Source organism: Erpetoichthys calabaricus, chromosome 12, assembly GCF_900747795.2.
Source record: "Erpetoichthys calabaricus chromosome 12, fErpCal1.3, whole genome shotgun sequence".
Classification (NCBI taxonomy): domain Eukaryota; kingdom Metazoa; phylum Chordata; class Cladistia; order Polypteriformes; family Polypteridae; genus Erpetoichthys; species Erpetoichthys calabaricus.
Genome location: NC_041405.2, coordinates 160,656,404 through 160,681,876, shown reverse-complemented (window position 1 = coordinate 160,681,876; position 25,473 = coordinate 160,656,404). Strand labels below are relative to the sequence as shown.

At 41.1% G+C, this 25,473-nt stretch overlaps 1 protein-coding gene across 9 annotated transcripts in view; it reads right to left on the bottom strand.

Annotated features, from left to right (window-relative positions):
* The window catches only part of nfic (nuclear factor I/C), a 491,683-nt gene that overhangs the window by 262,137 nt on the left and 204,073 nt on the right, over window positions 1–25,473 (bottom strand). For 7 of the 9 annotated variants that reach the window (XM_051934998.1, XM_051934995.1, XM_051935001.1 and 4 more), the window contains one exon: window positions 21,036–21,089. The exons of the other annotated variants lie outside the window; for them this stretch is intronic. In XM_051934998.1, coding sequence (XP_051790958.1) covers window positions 21,036–21,089 — 54 coding nt within the window. The remainder of the gene's footprint in view (window positions 1–21,035; window positions 21,090–25,473) is intronic. 9 annotated transcript variants of the gene reach the window in all.

Sequence of the window (25,473 nt, the reverse complement as noted above, 5' to 3'; positions counted from 1 at the left end):
AGTTCTGTCTTATATTGCCCAAAGATGGCAAAAAAATCAAACATTTTTAAACAAATGACTAACTTCAAGTTCTGTCCAATATTGCACACAGATATCCATCCATCGATTTTCCAACCCGCTGAATCCGAACACAGGGTCACGCTGGAGCCAATCCCAGCCAACACAGGGCACAAGGCAGGAACCAATCCCGGGCAGGGTGCCAACCCACCGCAGGACACACACAAACACACCAAGCACACACTAGGGCCAATTTAGAATCGCCAATCCACCTAACCTGCATGTCTTTGGACTGTGGGAGAAAACCAGCGCGCCCGGAGGAAACCCACGCAGACACGGGGAGAACATGCAAACTCCACGCAGGGAGGACCCGGGAAGCGAACCCAGGTCCCCAGGTCTCCCAACTGCGAGGCAGCAGCGCAACCCACTGTGCCACCGTGCCGCCCCACACAGATATCAGAAAAAATAAAACACTTTTAAAATTCTACTGAGGAAACGTCCATTTGTGTGACAGAAGCAGCAGTCTGTCCACAGCTTGTGGCTTCACAACAGCATGGCTTCCTGTGACATTTCCTCCCATGCTGAGAGCCCCCTCAGAAGGGCTGCTTAAGGCAGGGATGCACTCGTACTTTTTTGCAAGTTTCCCTACTTTGGGAAAATTGTACTTCTTGTGTTTTCCACCACTCCAGTGGATTTACATCACCGTTCACCTCAGGTATAATCGAGCAGATCTTGACGTTTTTTTTCCCCCAATGGCACAGACTCACCTTCTCTGAATTCCTGTGTGTGTGTGTGTGTCTTTTTGTTTAATAGCCGCTAAAAGGCTTTCTTTTTTTTTGCTCCTTCTCTTGTGTCATCACAGCGGGCCGAGGAGGCGGGTATCTATCTGTACGAGTGTCTTAAACAATGAAAGCAAAAAAAAAAAAAAAAAAAAAACGCTTTAGAATCAAGGACCCCTACAACCAAGACAGCTTGCGAAATAAAACGCGCCAGAGACGGCATATGCTTCTTATGGAAATAAAAATAATCTGTTTGAACAAATTACGTGATTTGTTTGAACTGATTTTTTTTTTTTTTTTGGCCTGACACCACGGGCTCTGTACTAGATCTATTTCACTTCTCAGATGGTGAAACAAGTTAGTTGTTGACCTGTCTTTAGTGGTAAACAAATTCCGACATAGTTTGCAGATTGCCGTCTTTAAAGCAACATCAGTCTTTTCAAAACCAAACCACCTCCACGTGAGTGAGGATGATCCACGTCTTGCAATTAAATCTAATGATGTAGATTGCGAGGCTGTTTATGCCCTGGCACTGTTAGCTCTCTCAGTATTAGGCAGCTACGCTAACTTCACTTGTGGCGCGCTGATTGTGCACACCCACACAGCAGTAGTCTATCCTGGTAGGTTACATGAGACCGTGAATGTGTGGACTCTCAAGGCATCTTTTTGATTGTTTTTTTGCAAAGCAAGTGACCTACTCGATAATTTCAGCTCGCATATCGTTAAAACAACAATGAAGATATTATCGCAGACAATACATATCGCACACTCCTAGCAGACAGACATGGGCTATCGCAATAGGTGCTCTGCATATTATATGCAAATGCACCTAAAATGGGCAGAACAGGGGGGATATGAAACTTTGGCACTTACAAGGTCTTTTGAAAGGTCTGTTGTATAAACTTGGGGTAGGTCAGGATCTTGAAGACAGGGATGCTAGTGAAATAACAGAAGGTACCGATAACATCAATGACAGCTGACCAGGCCAGTTAGGCAGCTTATTCATCACCTCAATGCCATGCCCTTCTGTCACCACTGCACATATGAATTGTGCCCTGCGGCCTGCTGTCCCCTTACAATGGCACTGGTAGTGGTAGCTGTAGCAGTAGCTGTGTTATCATATGTACTGAGTACAGTCAAATCCTCCTACAGCATACTTTACATTCACACAAGAATCCACACATTAGACTGTGAAATTTATTACTGTAACAGGGCACGCGTGGGTGCCACCCTCAACTACAGCAAAATTCCCAAAAGAGAGATCTTCAACTAAACTATTGGGTTTACTGAAGTAGAAATGAAAACAGCCAGTCTATTGGCACACAGCGTGCCTATCAGAAGGTTTGTCTCATTTTCAATGTTTGAGTCTTTTCTTTCAATCAAAGCATCAATCTACTCTAAACATCTTTATTTCTGTATTGTGCTTTTCACAGTAAGTCACCTCACAAAGGCACAAGATGGGAATGTGCATCATCATCATCATCGATTGATAAGCTTTATCACCACAGGGCACCCTATGCTTCAAACATTCAGTGAGCGGCAGCCCTAATGTCTGGACTTGTTCATGCTAACAGGAAAGCCACAATCCTAACATAACAGCCCTTTACAGAAAAGGAGGGTTGAAGCGCATCTGTGAACACACAATGCATCTGACCATGATGTGGATGAGCTATGGCAACAGCAGCAGCAGCACCAAGGGGCCAAGACCCCTTGGACTGCTTTTCAGTACAAATTCTTCAAGCTATGAATTCATAAAAATGATTTACGAGACATTCCTTAAGGATTTTGGTCCATGCTGACTCGACTTATCCCACAGATTTTTTTCAGCCACTAGTACGGGTATGACCAGTTGACACAAGGTAGGATGGCTTTATGAATTAATTCTGTTTACGTCAAATTATGACCCTACTACTGTTAGGGACCTTTCAGAGTCTTACCCTGGCAGCAACGCCAGATGACGGATGATTAGAATACTGTCACACAGTCTCAACTACTGCTGCGTAATGTAGATGCTGTATCAGGGCCAATAAAGGAAGTAAACAGAATGGATTCTTGGACAGATCCTTCTTTAAGTCAACGGTACGGACTGATGGTGGGTAGTGCTAGTGTCCGTAAAAGAAAAGTTAAGTATTTTTCAAGTCACACATCGAGGACTTTCAGTCAACAAATTACCTGACAGAAGTGTGTCAAGAAACTTATGTTGGTTTGTTAATCAAAATTTGACTTTGGTATCGACAGCAGCCTTCAGTACTGGCACCAAAACCATTATAGAGCAAATAATGGATAACTCCAACACCCCATCTTACTTCAGCCTCCCTGGTGTGCCACTTCCCCTTTGATTGCTGTGAAGTCTTGATAATGTTGAAGCAGGCAGTTTTGTTTCATTAACACTGATGGTGGAAGTGCTCATGGTTGCAAAATCTGTGATGAATATGTGATGTTACCGACTTAAAAGATGTTTAGTATTATTCAAGTCACACATTAATAACTTTTAATCAATGAATTACTAATCAGAAACTGGATCAGTTCTCAGATTGTGACTTTGGTATTGACACCAGCTTTTGGACCACGAGTCGATGGTGATATTGCTAGTGGGATGCAAAATCTGTGGGAAAATGTGATGTTATCTCGTTAGAATGGACCAGAACTCCTAAAAGATAAGTTTGGTATTTTTCAGGTTGAAGTTATTTCCTCACAAACATGGTATATATATAATTGCCACATGAAATTGTGTGTTAATGTTAAGCTTTTCTATAAATTAAAAAAAATATTTGTCCACACTGGTGTTTGACATTGGAACAAAAGGGACACTTCTATAGCCGGAAAACAAAAGCTGTAAAACTTAACAAAAATGTTCATTGTCAAATGCTGATTTGCACCTTGTGATTGTACACGCATTGTAAAATAGCTTATACATGTTATTTTTCAACAAAAAAAACACCAACATTATAAGCCTCCACAGTTTTAAATTAAACCAGCTGTGTGCGCTACCTTGTCGCCTTCTGCATTAACTTTTCACCACGGGTGTGGTTATCGCGAAAGACCAAATCACAGTAAATTGTTTGCACCATGCGGTTGGTTTACAGATTACAGATTTATATGAAAACTCACACAAGAGAATAGAAAACATATCACTTACCTTGAGAAAATTAATACCACGAAAATACGGTAAAATAATTATTTCCTGATCCCTTATTTTGTCACAAACGTGTTGGAAACACAGAAGTTCCGTTTTCATACACTGAAACTCAAAGAGGATGTATTTGGTGAGTTTTTGTGCTTTTCTTTTCTGGTGGTGCTTCATACTCCATTGCTTCTGTTGTGGTGTGGAATTTTGTATACAGTGGAACCTCGGGTCACGACCGTAATTCGTTCCAAAACTCTGGTCGCAACCCGATTTGGTCGTGACCCGAAGTAATTTCCCCCATAGGATTGTATGTAAATACAGTTAATCCGTTCTGGACCATACGAGCTGTATGTAAATATATTTTTTTAAAGATTTTTAAGCACAAAAATAGTTAATTATACCATAGAATGCACAGTGTGACAGTAAACTAAATGTAAAAACATTGAGTAACACTGAGAAAACCTTGAACAGAGAAAACTAACATAGCAAGAGTTCACACTATATAGCCTTACAAACCGCTCGCTGTAAACACTTTTTTTTAATGAGTTTTAGGCACAGGGAAAAAAATGAACATTTGAAAAATCCGTAATTTATACAAAAACTAACCATAAACAACCAAGAAAACTAACCTTGCATGAGTTGAGTTCTGGCATGAAGGAAGTGAGGAGGAACTGGGTGGAGAGGATATTACAGTTTTGAGGTAAAGTCCCTCTTAGTGATGCACGTCTGACCGAGAACAATGTACTGTACAGGGAGAGACTGAACACGTGCGTAAATCACCGGCCCGTACGAACCGGAAACGAAATAGAGCACAAAGAGTTCACAGCGAATGCACGGGGAGAGACTGAACACATGAGGAAATCATTGGCGCATACGAACCGGAAGGGAAACTGGCTTGTTCGTCACCTGAGTGTGTGGTCGTGAACAGATGCAACTTAGACAAAGAAATGTAATATTAGTGTAACATTATTGATAACAGCAGCAATCGTTTGATGGTTAAGAAGCAACCCGCATCTTTAGGACTGAGTCTTTGTAATTTTATGACAGGGTCGGGGTTAGGGCCTAAAACCAGCTGGGCAAGTGATTCTCTGCAGGACTCCCTCAATCAACCCCTGCATGGAAGCCAACTACCTAGCTGGTAAGCTTCACCTTAACTAATGGTATTGAGGGCAGGCGTGAAACCCATTGTGAACCCACCAGAATTCTATTGGTCTAAAGTTGCCTGTTTGGTTTTAAATCAGAAGCCATGAATTACTATGACACCCTATTGGCTGTAGGGTTTGGACAGAGAATCTATAAATTTCCTTGCTTTACCCCTCCCTCCCTCTCTCTCACACCATCACCATGAATCATCTCTCTGTCACACCATTGCCATGAGGAGCACAGCTCAGCAGCCATACTGAGACAGGCATACGGCCCATTCTGAAGAAAGCCGACCACAAATGAGGCCTTAACTGGAGACATTTGAAGTAACAAACAAGTCTGTGTGATGCCTGAAACTACACCTCAGCATTTATCAGGTTGTATGGTTGCCAATATTCACTTGTACCTTGCTTATTGTTATTATTTATGAGTATTATCAATAATACATTATTTAAAGTGTAACTTAAATCCTGCTTGTCTTTTACTATGCCTAATTGCCTGAGGTTATAAATGTAGAAGGGAAGGTGCGGAGAAGTTACAGTATATACTAAAATACCTTATAAATGGTGGTAAGTCTGTGAGATTTGAGGCCTTCTGAAAAAGGCTACATATTAATAATACAAAAGTGGAAAGTAGAGGAATAGAGAACTCTACCAAGACAAAACAGCTTCCACTGTAAAGTGCCAAATATTTTTTAAAATTTATTGAAACTGCTGGAGCACAATTCCATGTGTCAAATACATACATATTATATTTGTGAAGAAGAAACGTCAACTAGAAAAATACCAAACTTATCCTTTCAGGAGTGTTTCACACACCTTTTTGAATGTGAGCTGTTCTGGGGACCAAGGGGGTCCTACTGGTTGTAGACAGGCAGACCTTCTAAAGGGGCTACTGAGTGTAATGTGACGTATGGAAGAAGGCCAGATAAGCAGATCACTCATACTTTATAGCAGACTTGCTGAAGACTCCCAATTCTCCCACCTTTAGGTCACAAAAAAAGAAGTAATAAGCCAGCCACTAACTAACGGACAGATATTGTTGGTTTCTATTTATGATTAATAATTCTCTACCTTGTTCTTTTGTGTGTTTTAACTAATGTGTATTTATATATGTACCAGTTCTGTAATTAGTATCATCTGTACTTGTATTTTAACTGAGAATTGTTCACAGCGCTCTGCACCTGCACTCGGTGAAAGGTGCTATACAAGAAATCGATTGCACCCCCAAACACAAATCAAAGCACATTGCACAGCATAGGGGACACGACTGGGGAGCATTCTCAACGTGTAATTATTTTGAACATTTGCCTCTCATTAGGCAGCTGCTACTAGCAGCCAGATGTAGAGGAGAGGACTTTAATCAGCTTAAATGAATTGGGAAAGTCTGGGCTCGGAAAACGCCATGTAATTACCTATTCTGCTGCTCCTCTCTTTCTGTCTCTCATCCTTTTTTTTTTATTTTCCAAAAACTCGGCCACGTGCCAAGAGCACCATTCCATCCATGGCAATTTCATGTTCTCAGTGCCACCAGTACTACCAGCTGCTAAGCTTGGCAAAGTTCCACAGGAGAAACAGACATCTGCTTGTCTCTTATAGGCATGTGAAAGATGCAGGAGAAGCTCAAGAGCATGAAATTGACTCAGACAGAGAGAAAGAAGTGCTGTGCCAGGTCACAAATGCTCAAACAAAAGGGCCATACATCTCACAGAAGACAGTTGGCATGGCGCTCCTTTCCCAGCCCTGGGCTTGCAGTAATGCAGGTGCATGGCCATTGTTACTTGAAAAAGATGCTGCATTAGACAAATACTAAGAGGGGTTGGTTGGCACTGATAGGATTAATGTTAAGTGGTGGCCTGAAAGACAGCGAACATACAGTGAAAATCAGACACAAACCAAAAGAGCAAATTCCAGGTCTCTACAATGGCTGATGGCCGAGGTGATGCCGATGGTCACTAAGATCACGGAGGTCTACTAATTGTTATTGTGTGAAGCAAAACATTAAAATGCACAAAGAGTGAGTGTTAAAGGGCCCTTTGGAAATGGCATTATAAAATAAAGACTGAATCCCAAAACTATAAGCTCGTAATGAAACACTCTTTTTGTAACTTTCACTTTTATTTTCAATCTTGAACTGTGCAGAGTGTAAACTGCCATAGTCTACTTTAACTGAAACTAGAGTGTGAATCAATACACATCATTTATGTCGCCATCACATCACCGTCATCTCTCTTTGTACTTGTACACTTGCATAAATGGTTATGGTACTCTTAAAGTTATCGGAATTCTTTGGGGAATCATTTTTTGCAATAAACATTCAACGATTTTAGATAAACACAGCGAGTTGCAAGGTTGTCACTGTGACCTTCCCTGTCGTTCAAAGAGTTTGCTGCGTGATTGTTGATATTATTCACTGTCGGTAATTTAGTCGTTTTCTGATTCTGAATTTGTTTTTTAGTGTTTCAAAAAACACTTAAAAGTTCTGAAAGCTTTGAAATCACGTCAGTTTGTATTTTGGTCTCACCGGTACGAGGAACCTCAGACATGTGAGTGGTCTTGATGTCGATGTGTTTTTTGTGTTATCTTTTATTTTCGCCTCAATAGACCAGAAAACTCTTCATTTTTAGACCAAACGTTCAACAGGAAATGACAATCTTATGTATTGGTTTTGCTCTTTACCATGTCTTCAACACAAACAATCAGAAGGACTTGAAGTTGTGCAGGGCCAAATCAACTGACCCCCTTAATGAGATATGAGGGGTCAAAGTTACTCCTTTTCACTAAACAAGTATCGGTAATGTAGAATGTCATTTTATGTTATTTCAAGTTAGGCAAGAGGGGTATCGTTTTAGACAAATTCAAGGTCAGTAATTACAAATATGAGGTTACTGTTGATTTCTGAGCTTTTACCAGCCCATTATGGACCTCCAACAGTGGGAGAAAAATGACAGATTTCTATTACAATCGAGAATATTTTCGTTTTAAATGTTTAAATTGAAACACGCATTTTAATTTTTTATTTTTCTAACCCACTTAATCCAGCCCAAAGTCATGTGGGGTGCTGGAGCCTATCCAAGCTAGCAGAGGGCACAAGACAGGAACAAACTCTGGAAGGGTCCCCAAGTCCATTGCAGGGCAAACACACACACACACACTCCTGGGCCAATTTAGCTTCAGCAATTCACCTAAACTGCATGTTTTCGGAACAGCAGGAAGAAACCCATGCAGGCCCAGGAAGAACATGCAAACGCCACAAATTTAAAAATTACATTGACGCACATATCTTAATATTTCAAATATTTTACGAAGCTATTTTTGTTTGTTATGTACTTCCACCTTATAAAGTAAATAATGACATTTCTTATGAACATCTCAAATTATTGTGGCTTCTGCTTATTCAGACTTTTTAGTTTAGCATTTAGGATAAACAAAAGACAGGCCAGATGCTTGGTTATGATCTTTTGGCTTGTACTTTTAGGACACCTTGTTCTTCATTACTCCACAGGTTTGCTCTTTGCTTTGGTAGACACAACAACAGCAATGAAATGTGTCTTCTGAATTACATAAAAAAACATCCTCAGCCCTAATCAATCTAATTCAGGGACAGACCTGAAGAGGTGGTCTGGGCGTTTGGGGAGCAAAGTCTATTCCAGCAGTATATGGTGCAAAACAGGAAAAAACTATGAACCTGGTGGAAGTTCCTCAAACGGCTTGGGAAGAATCTTTTCCCTTAGGAAACCGCACTCCTTAATTGTGGGAAGTGACATCCTTCACATCTTCCGCAACTCGGTGATGGCCCGTGCAATTTTATATGCTGTGGTGTGCTGGGCCGGTAACATCGTTTCAAGAGAGGTCAGTCGAATCAAAAAGCTAATTATGACGGCAGGCTCAGCTATGAGACACACTCTGGAGCTCGTAGTGGAGGACAGAATGAAGACAGAACCGATGGAAATCATGAACAATGCCGCACATCCTCCTTCTGGCGTACATGCACTAAGGACTCTTAGTCAACAAATTACACGTCATAAATGTGTCAAAAAAGCTTGTGTTCGATTGGTACTGAAATTTTGATTTCAGTATTGATACCAGCTTTATGAAATCGATAGCTGGTAACTTCAAAACGTCCAGCCTCTCTGGTGCGCCACACCACTTCCATTTTGAAGTCACAGTCATGTTGAAGCAGATGGATTTGTTTCGTGAAGTCTACAAAACAGATGTTATTCAACATCTACAATTGTGAGTGACGAGGGAAGGGTGGTCAGGATCGATAAGAAACCTGACGTTTACGTCCAGTCTGGAAAATCCCAAAATGATGCCGCAAAATTCATTTAACATTTGTTGTTTTTGGTACTTTTTCAGTAATAGTATACCATGGAACGCTACAAGAACTGCTACTGGAGCTCACTCACTACCTATGGAAATACTCCTGCATAAAACCTCACTGGGACAGCAACTGCCAAGTCAGAGGTTTTCTGTTCTTCCTAGTCATTCTGGTGTGTATTTGAGGGGTCTGTCTATCTATCTATCTATGATTAGGTTCAAATTTAAATTATTTATCATCTCTTTCAGCTATCTTAGTCACACTTTGTGTATCATGTTGTAGGTTTATGGGGTTGTCACCCAATGTTAGCATCAGTTTTTCTGAATAGAAATCATTTTTTAATGGTTGCATGTTTTTTTTGTTAGGCATTGCCATTTTGACATTTTAACACCCTCCAAGGTATGCAGTGCTGATGTTTCATCATTAAAGATCAGCCCGGTCACTTCCTGGTCATCTGAATTTGCAGCATGACTGTTATTTTCCATTGTTGGTTCTTTTGACTAACAACGTCTTCGACTTTGATTTACGGTTTAAGATCAAAGTGAAAGGTTGGGCAGATTCCTGGTTATCATTTTTTGGATGTCTCATGGTCACTTCCGCCACTCTAAAGATTGTCCTTTCTTTTGGTGGACACAGCAGTTGTGACAGAAATGTGTTAAGGACTCAAGTGGCACCTTTTTAATTGTAAATGTTTTAGTGAAGGTCCTTACATCTTGTAAGCACACATCGGATATCGTTAGTGTTTATAGCTAACTGACTTCAAACCTTCATAAATCCCTGAGCAAAGCAAATTCATCGTGATAACCTCGAAGAATTACACCCAGTTGATATTCATGGTCAATTGTACATTATCATAGAAATAAATAATAATCATCATAAGCATAATATAATATTACTACAAAGGCAATAACTTGTACAAAGCTTATTAAATCTCCTTTCAAGTTTCAGTGAATGCTTCGTTTTAGCAGCATGTCTCAACACAAAGCATCATCTTGGAGTCTCCTTTACATAGAAGAAATTCACGATGAGTCTGAATGTTGTTGTTCTCTGTAGAATATCCTAATTCCAAAAAAAAAAAACGGGACAGTATGGAACATACTAATAAAAACATAAAGGAGGAACTTACAAATTCTATTGAGCCTGAACTACATTGAAAACACCACCAGCCTATATTACTCGATGTTTTACGTTAGGAAATTCTTCATTTTTGTTATTATCTACACACATCAAACACGCACCAAAACGTTGGGACAGTCAAGTGTTTGCCACTGATTCACATCACTATTGTTGGTAAGTTGTCCCCATTCATCCATTATGCAAGTCTTCAGCTGTGCAAATGGACGGGGCCTTTGTTGGCATATTCTGCACTTCATGGTGAGACGGACATTCTTAATAAGAGACACGGCAGCACTGCAGCAATGCCAACTGAGTACCTGCACTCTCTGCTCACACAGCCATGCACTGGTAATCCAGCAGAATGTGCTTTGATTTTGTTCTGTCAGAAAATACAGGGATGTCTTTGGGAAAAAAAAAAAAAAAGACGTCTGGATGGCAGCAGATGTTGCTCCAAAATATATGCATATCTTTCTGCTTTAACGGTGCCCTCACAGATGTCATGGGCAATAACACACCCTCACGTCATCACAGACACTGGCATCTGGACTGAGCGCTGATAACAGTAAACTCAGAGATAAGCAGGTGGATGAGCTTGTGGTGTCCTGGATCTTGGACTATCTGTCAGGCAGACCGCAGTTTGTGAGACCCTGGAGCACCAGAAGATACAGGCCTGTCGGCTTCACTCTGTACACCTCCAATTACAAACAGAAGAGCAGCTCAGGTCACTTGTAGAAATTCTCAGATGATTCTGCACTTATGGGATGAATAGATAAGGGGATGCGACAGAGGAATGGAGTCAGGGGGTGAACTTTGTTTCTTGGTGCAAAGAGAATGCCTCCAAGTTAACATAAGCAAAACCAAGGAACTGATTACTGACTTTGCCACACCAAAAAGCCTCAATGTCCGGTCACTCACTATTCAGAGAGTCAATGTAGAGGTGGTCCACTCTTACAAGTACTCGGGGGTTCGTATCAATGACAGGTTAAATTGGTCATGTAACACAGAACAGCAGTAGAAGAAATGGCAGAGCAGGCCATTGTTCCTTAGGAATCTGTACTCCATCACATCTTCTAAAACTCTGTGATGGCCAGTGACTTCACTTCAAGAGAGGTCTACCCAACCTAATTAAAAGGGTAATCCCAATCGTGGGACACCCTCTGGATCCACAGATGTTTGTAGCAAAGGAAAGAATGAACACAAAACTGAGTGCCATTATGAACAATGTTGCACATAGCCAGTAGGACACACCAACACTGAGGACTTTCAGCCAATGAATTATTCAGCAAAAGTGTGTCAACAGCAATATGTCTATAAAGCGCCTCACTGGGACTGGGACTGGCAAGTCAGAAGTTTTATTTCTTTTTAATTTTGTTCTTTGTTCTGACCAAAGTGTAATATATTTATTTATCTATAATATAGTGCCTTTCATATCTGTCTATCTATCAGTTTGTGCGGTCCTTTTTCACCTTTGTCCTGGAGAACACAACTACCACTTTTTCCAAAAAAAATATTCAAAATGTCAACTTGTTGGACAACACAATACAAATCCACTGTGACACTTTCCGACTTGGATGGAGCCCAATGAAGTTGGAGGCACCTTTGGATAGTTTTGATATTTGGATTCTGCTTTGCATAGTCAACCACTAAATTTCATCTGTGGAGGCAGCAGCAAATGGCATTAATTGACAAAAGTTTACTAAAGTATTGCCAAGCCCAAGTCATGATATCCATGACAGACGCTTGTCGCTTTTTAAGACATGGACGTCTGACGTATCAGAAGATGACGTGCATTCAGAAGTGGCCTTGCCCTTTATGGACTGAATCTCTTCATGATTCTGTAGAGAATCAAATGGCCAAAATCTTACCCATCTGTCATGTGAGAACGTTACCTGTGTTGGATTACTCACTGACACATCAGTTGGCACACTGGCAAGCCTCGACCCATCCTTGCTCTTGAAGGACAGGGCCATTTTTGGAGGCTCCTTATATCATGGAACATGATGGTCTCACCTGTTCCACATCACCTTCTTATTTCAAGTCAAAGTAAATTTAAAAATCACAAAGAAAGCACATTTCATACTGTCCCAACTTGTTTAGAATTATGGGCTGTCTTACAAATGCCACGTTGACTGGTGTTACGTTTAACTGCATTCTCATTTATTTAACAAAGGATCAGTGAAATTGGCTAAATAAAATAAAAATGGACAAATTCGTGCAACAATTGATTTTTCGTCAAGCTGTGTTGCCCAATTGTTCATAAAAGGGAAATGCCTTGGGATGAGAAGACGATTTTAATATTATAATAAAACAAAACAACTGAAGGCGTGCATTTGAATAGCCTAACAGACGGTCCTTTCATCCACTGCTGTCTTGTTGATCTGCAAAAATACAGCTGGCTGTAGTGAAAGACGCCATTTAAGATAGCAGGGCTGATTCGTTGATTGATTTTTTAACCTTGTTAGCTTTTTAAACTATTGTGTAGGTGAATGGCAGTGAAATGTGCCATAGAAAGAAAATATCAGTTGATTGATTTATGCAGAGACTTACTCGTTAGAAAGCAAGTCACTAAAAGAATCACCAGAGTGTCACATCAACAAGACTTTGTCTTACTGCGGGCCCATTCTGGGCTAGCGTCAGCCTGGCATCTACTGCTACTGGCGTCTCACAGCCTAGAAGTCGTATCAAACCAATCACGGGAAGTTTAATTTAAACAAGATTTAACCCTTTAATTTAAGAATAGCTGTTCTACCCATTTAAGATGAGATGAAATCTAAGTGGTCAACGTGGAGCTTAGCATTAACATTTGCAATGCACCATCTCTATTGGAATGTATTTTGTGATGCATGTAGTAATAAAATGCATTTCATTTGTTATTCCAAAAGATGGCACATTACTTTAAAATGCATTAATACAAATGTTTGTGATGTACTGTCTGTTGCAATGGTAAATGCAATGCATGTATCTATACTCTATACCATGTGAAAGACGCCCCGAATACAGACAGAGATGGACTCAGAGTGTCCCAAAACACATGCTTTTATTATTTTTCTTCTGCACACACAAAACAGTGCACCAAACAGCCACAATAAACTCACTGTCCTTTTCCTTCTATTATCGTTCTCCATATTCGTCTGCAGCCTCCACTCCTCTCCTCTCCTTGTAAGCTCTGTCCTCTGCCTCCAGACTCCGTGAATGGAGAGGGACGGACCCTTTTATACTACATCCAGATGTGCTCCAGGTGCTCCCTGATTCCTGGTGTGAAGGAAGTGTTGCAGTCCATGGCTCTGGAACCAGCCAGGCACCCCCTGGTGGTGGCCACAGCTTCCTACAGGGTTGAGTGTCCAAGGTCCGTGGCCCCCATGCAATCCAGGGGGGCTGCCCTCTGGCGTCACAGGCAAGATGCTGCCCATCTCCCTGTCTTTCCCTTCTCCAGGCGTCCCAGTGGGGCAAGGTATCCAGTCGTCTATCACAAACATTTGGTATGGGATTTGCAAAAATAGAATTAATGTTTCTCATGTACTGTTTCTTTTTTTATTTTTAAAAACTTATGTGTTTTAGGACTATTAGTCTGTCATTCAGGTAGATGGTGCATCACAAACATTTGTAGAATAAAATGCTCTACTGCAAATGTTTGCAATGCATCATCTGTTGGAGAGACAAATGCAATGCCTTTTTATTACTATAAATGTTTGATGCTCCATCTGTTGGAATGACAAATGCATTGCACTTTATTATTACAAATGGTTGTAATGTACCATCTGATGGAATGACAGAGACATAGCAACCAGGCTGACACACAGGCACTTGTCCTTTAATTACGGAGGACTGGCTGTGCTACCCGTTTAAGACGGGTTGAAATCTAAGTAAACCATGTAGACGTTTTAATGTTTGCAGTGCACCATCTGTTGGAATGACAGAAACATATCAACCGGATAAACAAAAAGATACACAGACACCTGTTCTTTTATTAAACATCACATGAATTTTCACGAAACTAGAAAGAAGTATCAAGTAGTTGGCTGAACAAAGTTAAACCCAAAAATGGTGACCCTACCCAACCAAAATGAAAAGTCACAAATCACACAATCAGGGATAATCAACAGAATACTAAATTAGAGTGAAAGAGTTTTATGTTCGTCAGTCAGTCAGTCATTATCCAACCTGCTATATCCTAACACAGGGTCACAGGGGTCTGCTAGAGCCAATACTAGCCAACACAGGGCACAAGGCTAAAATGATAAATTACATGTGTCCTATAACCCACTTTCTGGTCACAGTTCAAATCCTAAGCTCTAAATTAAAGTATCTATCTATCTCTCTATATATCTATCTATCTATCTATCTATCTATCTATCTATCTATCTATCTATCTATCTATCTATCTATCTATCTATCTATCTATCTAAATGACGTGGCGTGTCACGGCCGGGCAAGAAGTCATATAAGGTGCGTCTGGAGTTGGAGGTGCCAGGTCTGAACTTGAAAGACTGCCCTGCTGTTTAGGAGGGCAGTGCAGAAGGTCTTGTCCAAGTCGAAGATTACAAGACCAAAGCAGGCCTTTCACTGGATTAGGATGTCACCAAGGAGATATGGCACAGGCCATAAACTGCTCTCTTAAGACACTCAGATAAACGGCTCAATAAACCCATTATTAGAGGGAGCTTTGCAAAGTGCAGAAGAATGGCTCAAGTGCGTCACCCTTTCTCTGACTAACCTGTACCCACCTCCCACAACCCCCCACCACTGTCTACACCCCATCAGAGGGTAAAGAAACACAGCTGCTGGTGCCTTTTCTTCCCCTTGGTTCTTACTGATGATTCCCTTTCCCATCAAACCTCCCACTGCACACTCGGAAAGGCTCTGAATATCACTTAGTCAACTGAGGTTCCGAGGGATGATCATCCAGACCAGGCCCAAATCAGCGTCTTTTCACTGTGCTTTACACAGTTATTGTCCTGCAGGCTAATCAGTTCATCCCCCCCACCACCTCCAGACGGAAGAGTGTGGGAAACGGCTGAGGCGGTAATTCAGTCATGAAAGCTCCTGTTTGCTTGCTGGGAGTTGTCGTCGACGTCGTCTCTTTCCAGCTTCTGCCACAGCGCATGATGGCCTCCACTAGTTTCTATGTTTTCGGTGGGGAATACTTGAGGGTATCACTTTGCACTAACCCCACTCCAGGCATCATTCTGCTATTCTTCTAGACAGTCACGCCCACCCCACACTCATTAAGTGCCACCGTCCTGCACCGAGTGAAATTTCTAATTAGCGTGGGAAAGATGTCATTAGACGACAAGCCTCGCCAGCCTCTGTGGTAATGAATATATCATAGCAAACTATGGGGGGCTACAGCAGGTGCCGTTCGCATTGTGCCCGTTTCATCTTTAATTCATGAAGCTCATAAGTATTGACGTCTCACGCATCTTTTCATACAGCAATCTTTTCCCAGTTATCAAAGGTGATGCTCTGTAATTTTAGGCCTGATTAAAAACGATCAGCCTGAGGAATCATTTTGGAGGGTTGGTCAGAGATTCCAAAATGATACCTGAGTGGGTGGCATTAGGAACAGGGAGGTGGGCAGCATACCACATGTTTAATATTAAGAAAATGAATAGAAACCAGGTGAATTAGAGTAGTCTGCTGGAGCAAAGGGGTTGGCTCTGTCCACTATGAAACGGACTCCTTTCTTCACAGCTTTCACATTTGGAAAATCGATACTGTCACTTGTGTGTGTCTGAAGACCACCTAATCAGCTCTGATCAGGTATGTAGTACCACCCCAGGGCGAGGGGGGGGGGGTGCTGATGCTAACTGTCTGGTCTCTTGACCCTCCACAGAACAGAGAAGGTGTCCTGGAAAGCCAAACTCTCTGGTCTGATACATAAAAAGGTGGCGTCTCACTTCGACAGGAACTTGCAGCAGGACGGAGCTCCCAGTTGGGTGAAAGCTGAAGACCATTTTGTGTTCTAGCACCCCGTGCTCCTGTTCGTTTAATTGCAGCTTTTGATCGATTCTGCCATTTCAGTTGTTCACGACATCACATGATCCCACAGTACCTCAATATTGTAATAAATGTTGCTTTTTGAGCACTAGAATGAGTTAAATACTTTTCTCAAATTATGAAACAGGACAAGAAGTTTGAAAATTCTCCTGAGACTTTGTCATTTTATTACACATGGCTTCTGTAAGGGTTCAGCAGGGGGGTCTTATGCTAGATTTGAATTTCCAGCTATCTCAATTGCAACATGGAAAAGAATTACAGCTTTTCAAATTACACACACACACAAAAATGCAGAATATTATTTTGCAAAACCATGCGTCTGCTAATGTCCCAAAAAATCTAAAAAAATAAAGAAAAAAATGCCGGTATGTGTACTTGCCACAGTCAGCTGGCAAAGCAAGCTGCTACTAGTCTGGCCCACAGATGGCGGTGCCTTTGAAATGAAACCCGACACAAAGAAACAAACAGAAAGAAGAGGCCGGGCAATTTGGAGAGCACCCTGCCTATTTGCTTCAAGGCATGAGCTCTGCCCTCTCATTAAGTCGCTCGCTCAGGCTGTGCCCTCACCACAACACAGAACCCAGCCGAACCCCCTGGCACAGAGAGACACCTACAGCAGGTGTTTGCTGACTGCGGCAATGGAGTCTTGCTGAAGGCGGCGTTCTCTTCAGTACAGTACAGCTTTAAAGGCACCACCTTGTTGAAGAGGCACAGAACAGCTTTGGCACTACAAGGGCCTTGGCTTGCCATTTCTTACAAAATAAAGTGTCTTTTCGCAAGACCACATTAGGCAGTTGATTAAGAAGGTGGTGTCAATTAGCCTCAAGTGCCACTGAGTCAAAATAAACCCAGCCTACTTTATTAAGGCCAAAAAAAAAATACCTAAATGCCAATAAGAAGAGCCATTTCCTCACAGGGCACCAGGCACACCTTAAAGACAGGGCAGCAACTGGCACCATAATGTTTTATTCAAATTGCACACCACCCCATTATGCTGTGCTCTGAATAGTTTCACTTTCATCACAAACGGCCATCAAGTAAGTTGTGCCTTCTGCCAAATGTTGCCAAACTGTAGACACAAACACACACAAACTGGATTTTCCAAATCAAAGTTATTTCTTCACAAACATGCTATATACACATTCGACATGCAAAATTGTGTTCCAACAGTAAGCGTGTTTTAAAAGTTTACTATATTCCTGTTATATGCCATTTAACATGGACGTCATAAATGCACCATCTGTTGGAGTGACAAAAGCAAGGTATTTTATTACTACAAATGTTTGCAATATGCCGTCTCTTAGAAAAACAAATGCACTTAATTGTACTACTACAAATGTTTGTGAAGTGCCATCTGTTGGAATGACCAACACAATGCAGGTGTCTCTGGTATGTGTGATTTGCTATGGGATTCGTAAAAGCAGTGTTAATGTTTGTGATGCGCCATCTGTTGGAGTAACAAATGCAATGAATTTTCTTACTACAAATGTTTGTTATGTGCCATCTATTGGAATGAAAAATGCAATGCTCATGTCATTATATATATATGCCATTTAATATGGGAGTCATAAAAGCAGTGTTAATGTTTGTGATGTGCCATCTGTTGAAGTGACAAAAGCAATGCATTTTATTACTACAAATGTTTGAGATGTTCCATCTGTTGGAAAGACAAATGCAATGCATTTTATTACTACAAATGTGTGTGATGTAGCATCTCTTTGAATGACAGAGACATAGACACTGGACACACATGAAGACACACAGACACGTATCCTTTTATTAAAGTGGATAGCTTATACATTTCAGTTTTGAACATAAAAACAGCACTGTTATGAGATTCGGCCATTTTAAAACAGGAGCAGCTATGCACGATAGCTCAGCACTTGTAGTCTTCCTACCCACAGCCTTTGACCCCTCAGTCAAAAAAAGCACAAGAACTCACCAACTCCGTCCTCAAAGAACCGCCAGGAACTGTGGGAGACCCTGCAGATCTATAAGGCTTGGGGGAGAGTCAGTACCTGGCAGTGATTGTCAGGTTGGCCCACCTCTTGCGGGGGTGAACTACCCACAAAACACAAAGGAACATCGCACAGGTATAGAAAGCAAAGTAGATAATAAATAAAAGTCACATTAACATCCATCAATGACTCAAAATTGAACAAAAAAAGACATCAAACAAGACTCTGAACTCCAGTCAGGATACAACACTAGTAAATAAGTGGAAGTTTCCAGAACAGTCTAGGCAGACAGTGTGGTGCAATAGTTAAGGCCTTGGACTTCAAACCCTGAGGCTGTGGTCTCAGATCCTGACACTGTGTGACCCTGAGTAAGTCACTTCAACTACCTGTGCTCCAATTAGAAAAACAAAAGGAACAGAACCATCTGTATCTGAAATGTTGTAAGTCGTCTTGGATAAAAACATCAGCCAAATAAGTAAATAAACAATAAATAATTCTAGTATTAAGTAGGAGCTTCAAGGCCATTCTAGTAGTAAGTAGGGTTTATAATTTAGCCCTTTTTGATGACAGAGTCTTAGCTGAAACAAAGGAAAAGATGGTGCAAACCCTGCAGTGGCCACCTCTACCAGACAACTGTTCTTAAGCTAACAAATTAATCTGAGCAGCTGAAGTCAAAAGTGATGTCATCACGGAAAAAGGCAAAGAACGGGCTCAACCGTTTCTCAAGAAACCACCTGAACCACCAGTGGACAGATGAACCAATCTTCAAGGGATTTCGTGGAACTGTTGGCATGAGGAACAGAAACAGTGGCTTCTTTCAATGGCCACAAATCATTGCACAAACTTTCTAACTTATTAGTTGTAAATGTTAAACATTGTAACAGTTGTGTATCAGTTATCTGCTGTTCACTTCAGATGACATGAAAGCTGCCAAACCCTGTGTAGTGGGAATGATGGCACCAGACTACACACTGGGTGTCTTGTAGTTCAGGACCGGCCGGGATCAGAATGGAGAGAAGTTAGACAGAGTCATAGACACAAAAAGATGGCATTGCAAAAAAAAAAATAAATAGTGGGTTTAATTTATAGGTGCACAAAAAAAATGGGATCAGGTGGGCGTTTGTAACACAGTTCTCATCACAACTAACAAACAAAACACAAAAAGCAATGTCCCAATCAAAAATACTGAATAATATTTACAGTGACTATTGCCAGTCCCCAAAGAATCAAAAACAATAAATGTAACTATACAAAAAATAAGTTGTAGTCTTCCTAAATAGAAAATGCAGTCAGGAAGATTCTACAGAAAACAAAGTCCTTCCAATGATCCCAAAAAATATTTACAAAGACAAATCCATCCATCCATCCATTTACCAACTAGCTGAATCCAAACACAGGGTCACGGGGGTCTGCTGGAGCCAATCCCAGCCAACACAGGGCACAAGGCAGGAACCAATCCCGGGCAGGGTGCCAGCCCACCACAGTACAAAGACAAATAATTGGTGTAAATACAAATAAGACAGAAAAATGCACCACAAACCCAAATTGTATAAATTCCTCCATTAATACTCTTATAACTAGGAGATATCTATGGCTATATACTGAATATTCAAAAAGAAAATCTACACAAAATGAGGCACAAGACGCTACACTCGACGTACTTTGAGATATAAGCTGCACCAAACGCACTCTCCCCACGACCGAGTCAACCGACGACCCCTGTAGGCAGGAAGTGCCGTTTATACTGGGGTGTGAAACTTCCAGCCAATCCTGGGTCAGATGCTGACTGCGTTCTCGGTACGTGCCACTCCCAGGTCCTGTGTTAAATAACACCCATGATGGAGTTACTATGGCAAATTGTCCTTTTCTTACTCTGCAGCGACAGGTGGCTATACAGACATTTATACAGGCTATTTTGACTTGGCAAACGCAAAGTCCAGTAAGCCTTTCCTGGATGTGCGTCTACCCCACTATCACTGTCACACAGCGCTGTCCTGCCGGAGTGAAACTTAATAATCACAGAAGTGCAAGTGTCTTTAATTGTGATAAGTTGAAATCTTTTTCACACTAGTCTAAACGCTTTTCTATTGAACTGGTAATGCCTGGCAAACACATTACCACAAGGGATCTCTAAATGTTGTTCACTTTCTTTAAAATTTTGTATGTCTGTTGTAAATATGATAAAGAATAAAACTAGCATTGTGGAGAACTTGGGACTGCTGGAGGGCTGGTAACCGAATCCTCCAGCGGTCAGTTAGCGGACCTCCCCTTGATCAAGTGCAGGCTTCAGCTCTAAAGCTTCAACAAAAGAAAGTCTTCTTGGCCACCAACAGGATACTCTGACAGCGGGCTCATTCAGCCCCCAAAATTAACATTTACTCTCTGACCCACCACAGATACACCACATGACCAGTAATAAAACTCAAGGCACGCTCTTGTGTGCGGCTGCCTAAATCAAACAATGTCTGTTCATGATTGCCAGATTTCACAAAATTAAAGCAAAGCAAAAAAAAAAAAAAAAAGCAGCCCACCAATTAACATTTCTTGCTCTAAAATAAAAATAAAAAAAAAGTTTCAAGGAGGTCTTCAAATACTTACTGACAGACGTGAACTCACATCGTTGAAGACTGTAGCTTCTGCCACTTCTCTCCTCTGTTCATTAAAAACAAGGATAATCACAATCAATTACAATACTCCGGCTCAGTGTCATTTTTTTTTCTTTTCTTTATATACAGTTAGTGATGCACAGGTTCACTGAAACAAGAAGAAACAGATCAAATGATGGCCGGCAGGGGCTCTCCTTCACAAACCAAAAAACCGCAACATTTAAATGAGAGATGCGGTTGGTTGGGTGTAGCAGCGAGAAAAAAAAAACAAAAAACCTCCGCTTCAAGCGGTCCGCTGAAGACCTCCATGATATGTCAGATGTTAATTAAGCTCTAGGCCTTGGCAACCTGTCTGATGAAAGAAAAAAGAGCAAAACGAACCCTGGACAAAGGTGGAAAGCTTGGAAGAAATGTGACATTCTGAGACGTTGCGTCAAATATACTTGAACTGGCCCAAGACTTTCATTATATTTTTTGGGTACTAGATAGACCCCAGGGAAAATTGCAGCATAAAAAACAACTCTACAACAAAATTGGCATATAAGCTACATATAAAGATGTCTAATAATAATAAAACTAATAATACATTTTATTACTATAGTCATTTATACAATATATTTGAATTGTAAAGAGTAACATGTATTACATCAGTGGTCTGACAATTTCAAATGCTAATAATTCATACAAAGTGTGATAGAGGCAAACAGTTCACCTGTTGATGCACTTTCTGATCCTCTATATTGCATTACATAGTCACAGAAATGTGACAATTGCCCCAACAGCACCCAGCGCAAGGTGAACCCACCTTGGCCAGGATGCCAGTTAATGGCAGGGCTTACTCACACACACATCCACTTCACTCCAGTGAATCAGGCCTGATGGAAATAAAAGCACCTGAAGAAACCCTGCATGGACACTTGGGAGGGAGCTGGAAATGAATAAACTTGGCACAAGCCATTCATGCCCAAGTCCACCAAGCTGTGAGGAAACAGTCCTAACTGCAGTGCCACTATAACAACGTACTTACTCCAGATTAATGGGTGACAACAGAAGTTACCTCTTCTACATGGCTGAGTACTGGTGCTAATTTAACAAACAGGAACTCCAAACTGCCAAGGAAAATGCCTGCAAAGATCACTGGCACTGACTTCACTTTTTTAGTGGTAAAATAGATGATACAGCGCCAGCTGGAGAAATGTAAAGCAGACTGCCTGCCATTAGACTCTGGAGGAGTGAAAACTACAGTGATGAATCAGGCGTCACTATCCGGCAGTCTGATGTTCCAATCTGTGGTTGGCAGATGCCAGGAGAACCCTAACCTTCTGGACTGCCTAGTGCCTACTGTAAAGTCATATCATGGAGGCGATATTAGGGTGTCAAACCCTATCTGTCTGTGTGTAAATCTCTAAAACAAAGCCTGCATCCTGATTCTTAGATTCAGCCAACGGAAAGCTCAGTAGCTGCCCTGGCAGCATCTCCACTGACTGGCACAGACTTGTTATGGCTGAGCGACAAGATGTCACATGCATATAATGGTAATTTAAGACATTTTTTTTTTTATTTTAGTTCAAAAATGCCACTCTTTTCTAACAGAGTTTAGTTGTTGTGGCACCCAAGATATGCTGAAACATTTAAAACATAAAGCTGCAAAGACCTCACCTCAGTGGTGTAATTCATGGAACTAAAACTATAATGAATATTTAGCACTGTGTTTCATGACTTAATCTTGGGTAGGGGGCTGCCGCTGGTGGGTCGCAGGTTGCTATTGTTTATAATGGTAGTGGCTTGTGGTGTGTTGCCACTCCAACAATCGCATTCACCAGTCCCAAGATCTATCGATCCCGCGCAAAGTCACCAAGTGGGAAGCTCTAATGTTCGTACTCAGTTCCCCGAGGGAGACCCTTGTAAGTGTCACAAAGACACTGACTGGGAAAGATGGGTCATGACGTTAGAAAGACTGAGAAACACAAACACCTATGGAACATTCGAACACACTTCACAATGCACATTTTAAAGTCAAAATTTATGAAAAGCAAACTAAATATGTATGTTACGTCTTATAATTTTCAACAATTATGTTGAATTGTTTCAAGTTATTTCCAATTTTTGATTTGATGCTTGGTATAATGTACAACCTTGTTTTAAAAAAACATGGGACACTGCATAAAAAATGTAAATTAAAACAAAATATGACTATTTGTAAATCATGTCAAGTAAATACATGATTTACAATATTACAACCTATCAAATGCTAAAATTGAGAAATATTACCCTTTCATGAGAGATGTATGCTTCTTTTAACTTTTAAATTTAAAAAAAAGTTAGGACAGGGCCTGCTCACCACTGTGTCGCATCTCCTCATCTTTTAACAATGGTCCGTAAACATTCCTGAACTGAGGAGATCAATGCCTGAAATCAAACAATGCCTGAAAGTGAAACGTCATCCCATTCTTGCCCAGTGTAAGATAATAATAATAATAATTCATTACATTTATATAGCGCTTTTCTCAGTACTCAAAGCGCTATCCACACAGGGAGGAACCGGGAAGTGAACCCACAATCTCCCACCGTCTCCTTACTGCAAAGCAGCAGCACTACCACTGCGCCACCTGTGAGGACAATGTCAGCTGCTTAACAGTTCGGGGTCTCCTTGGTTGAATTTTTCGTTTTATAATGCGTCAAACATTTTCAATGGGTGACAGGTCTGGACTGCAGGAAAGCCATTTTCGCACTCCAACCTGGACAGAAGGTTTACCTTCCAACAGGACACAGAAAAGACAACACAGGAGAGACTCAGGATTAACTCTGTGAATGCTCTTGAGAGGCCCACACAGAGCATCTCTGGAGAGACCTGAAAAACAGCTGTCCATTATCTAATGTGACAGAGTTTGAGCAGATCTCCAGAGAAGAATGGCAGAAAAGCTCGAATTTCAGGTGTGTGAAGCTTGTTGCGTCAAACCAAGACAACTCCAGCAAGGAGTCTTTGCCAAATTGGCTTCAATTAGGTAATGATTAACAGGTATGGGTACTTGTGTCAATGGGATGGTTCAGTGTTTAATTTCAAATAAATGTGAAAAAATTCCTACATATATATTGTGGACAGGTCAAAAATTCTTGTATGCAGTATATATTTTGCCCACTTGTGGCTAATATCCAACAAAAAGCTACAGATAGATAGATAGATAGATAGATAGATAGATAGATAGATAGATAGATAGATAGATAGATAGATAGATAGATAGATAGATAGATAGATAGATAGATAGATAGATAGATATTTCAGGAGTGTAGAATGAAAACATGAAAAATAAATTTTAAATGATTTTAGATGAAGGCTGCACAATATAAAAATACCTGCAAACATTCATATATATATATATACACACATACTGTCACAAGAAGGTCTCAAGAGCAAGGAGAAGCTACACAAGGAGAGCTGGGGACATGTGGGACAGTAAATGGCGTTAGTATCTTTGTCATCCAGAAACTGCCTACACACTGGTCATATGAGGCCAGGCATTGTCCTACACCAGGAGGAACCCAGGGCCCATTGCACCAGCTTAAGGTCTGACAATAGCTCTAAGGGTTTCATCCCACTATCTAACAGCAGTCAGGGTATCACTGCCTAGCACGTGGAGGTCTGTTTGACACTCTAAGGAAATGCCCCCCTAGACCGTCATGGACCCACTGCCAAACTGGTCATGCCCATTGGGGGCAATTGACTTTACCCCTTCCAGCCAGTGTCCTATACAAGAGCAGACGCCCCAGAGAATGGCATATCATTTGACCTGTGTATATATATATATATATATATATACACACACACACACACACACACTAGGGGGCTGTGCCCCCTACTTTCACCCAGGGGCGTGCTTCATGCTAGCCATTTCGCGTCTCTGCTGCTCACATTGTGAAGGGGGGGTTTGGGTGAAGCTGAACGCACGCTAAAGACGAATCAGCTGCTGGCCTGCAGCTTGCTGCTACCGTGCTGCATGATCTGCATGTCGCGGTGCGCGTCGATCATTTAAAAGCCTGTACAGCAGCTGTCCTTTTGTCTCACTTCTTTGTCTCGCGGGACGTTAGTGTCTCCAAGAAATTGTTTGTAAGTAGGGCGTGACGTGCAAGTCTGAGATGATCATGTCTCAACCCAAGATTTTTTATAGATAGATAGATAGATAGATAAGATAGATAGACCGACCCTCCATTTCCTCGGACGACCACAAAAGGCTCATATATCTAAAAACTAATAGGCCACACATGTCCGGTTGTTTTCATTTTACTTTTCTGCTTTAGCACATTTCTTTAACACATACTCAAATGTTCCACTGACTGGGGCCTAACTGTAACTAGAATATTGTAAAATGCAATCAGCAGATCATTATCTTGTATAAATAAGTTTTATTAAAATGTGGCCAGGCGTGATATGA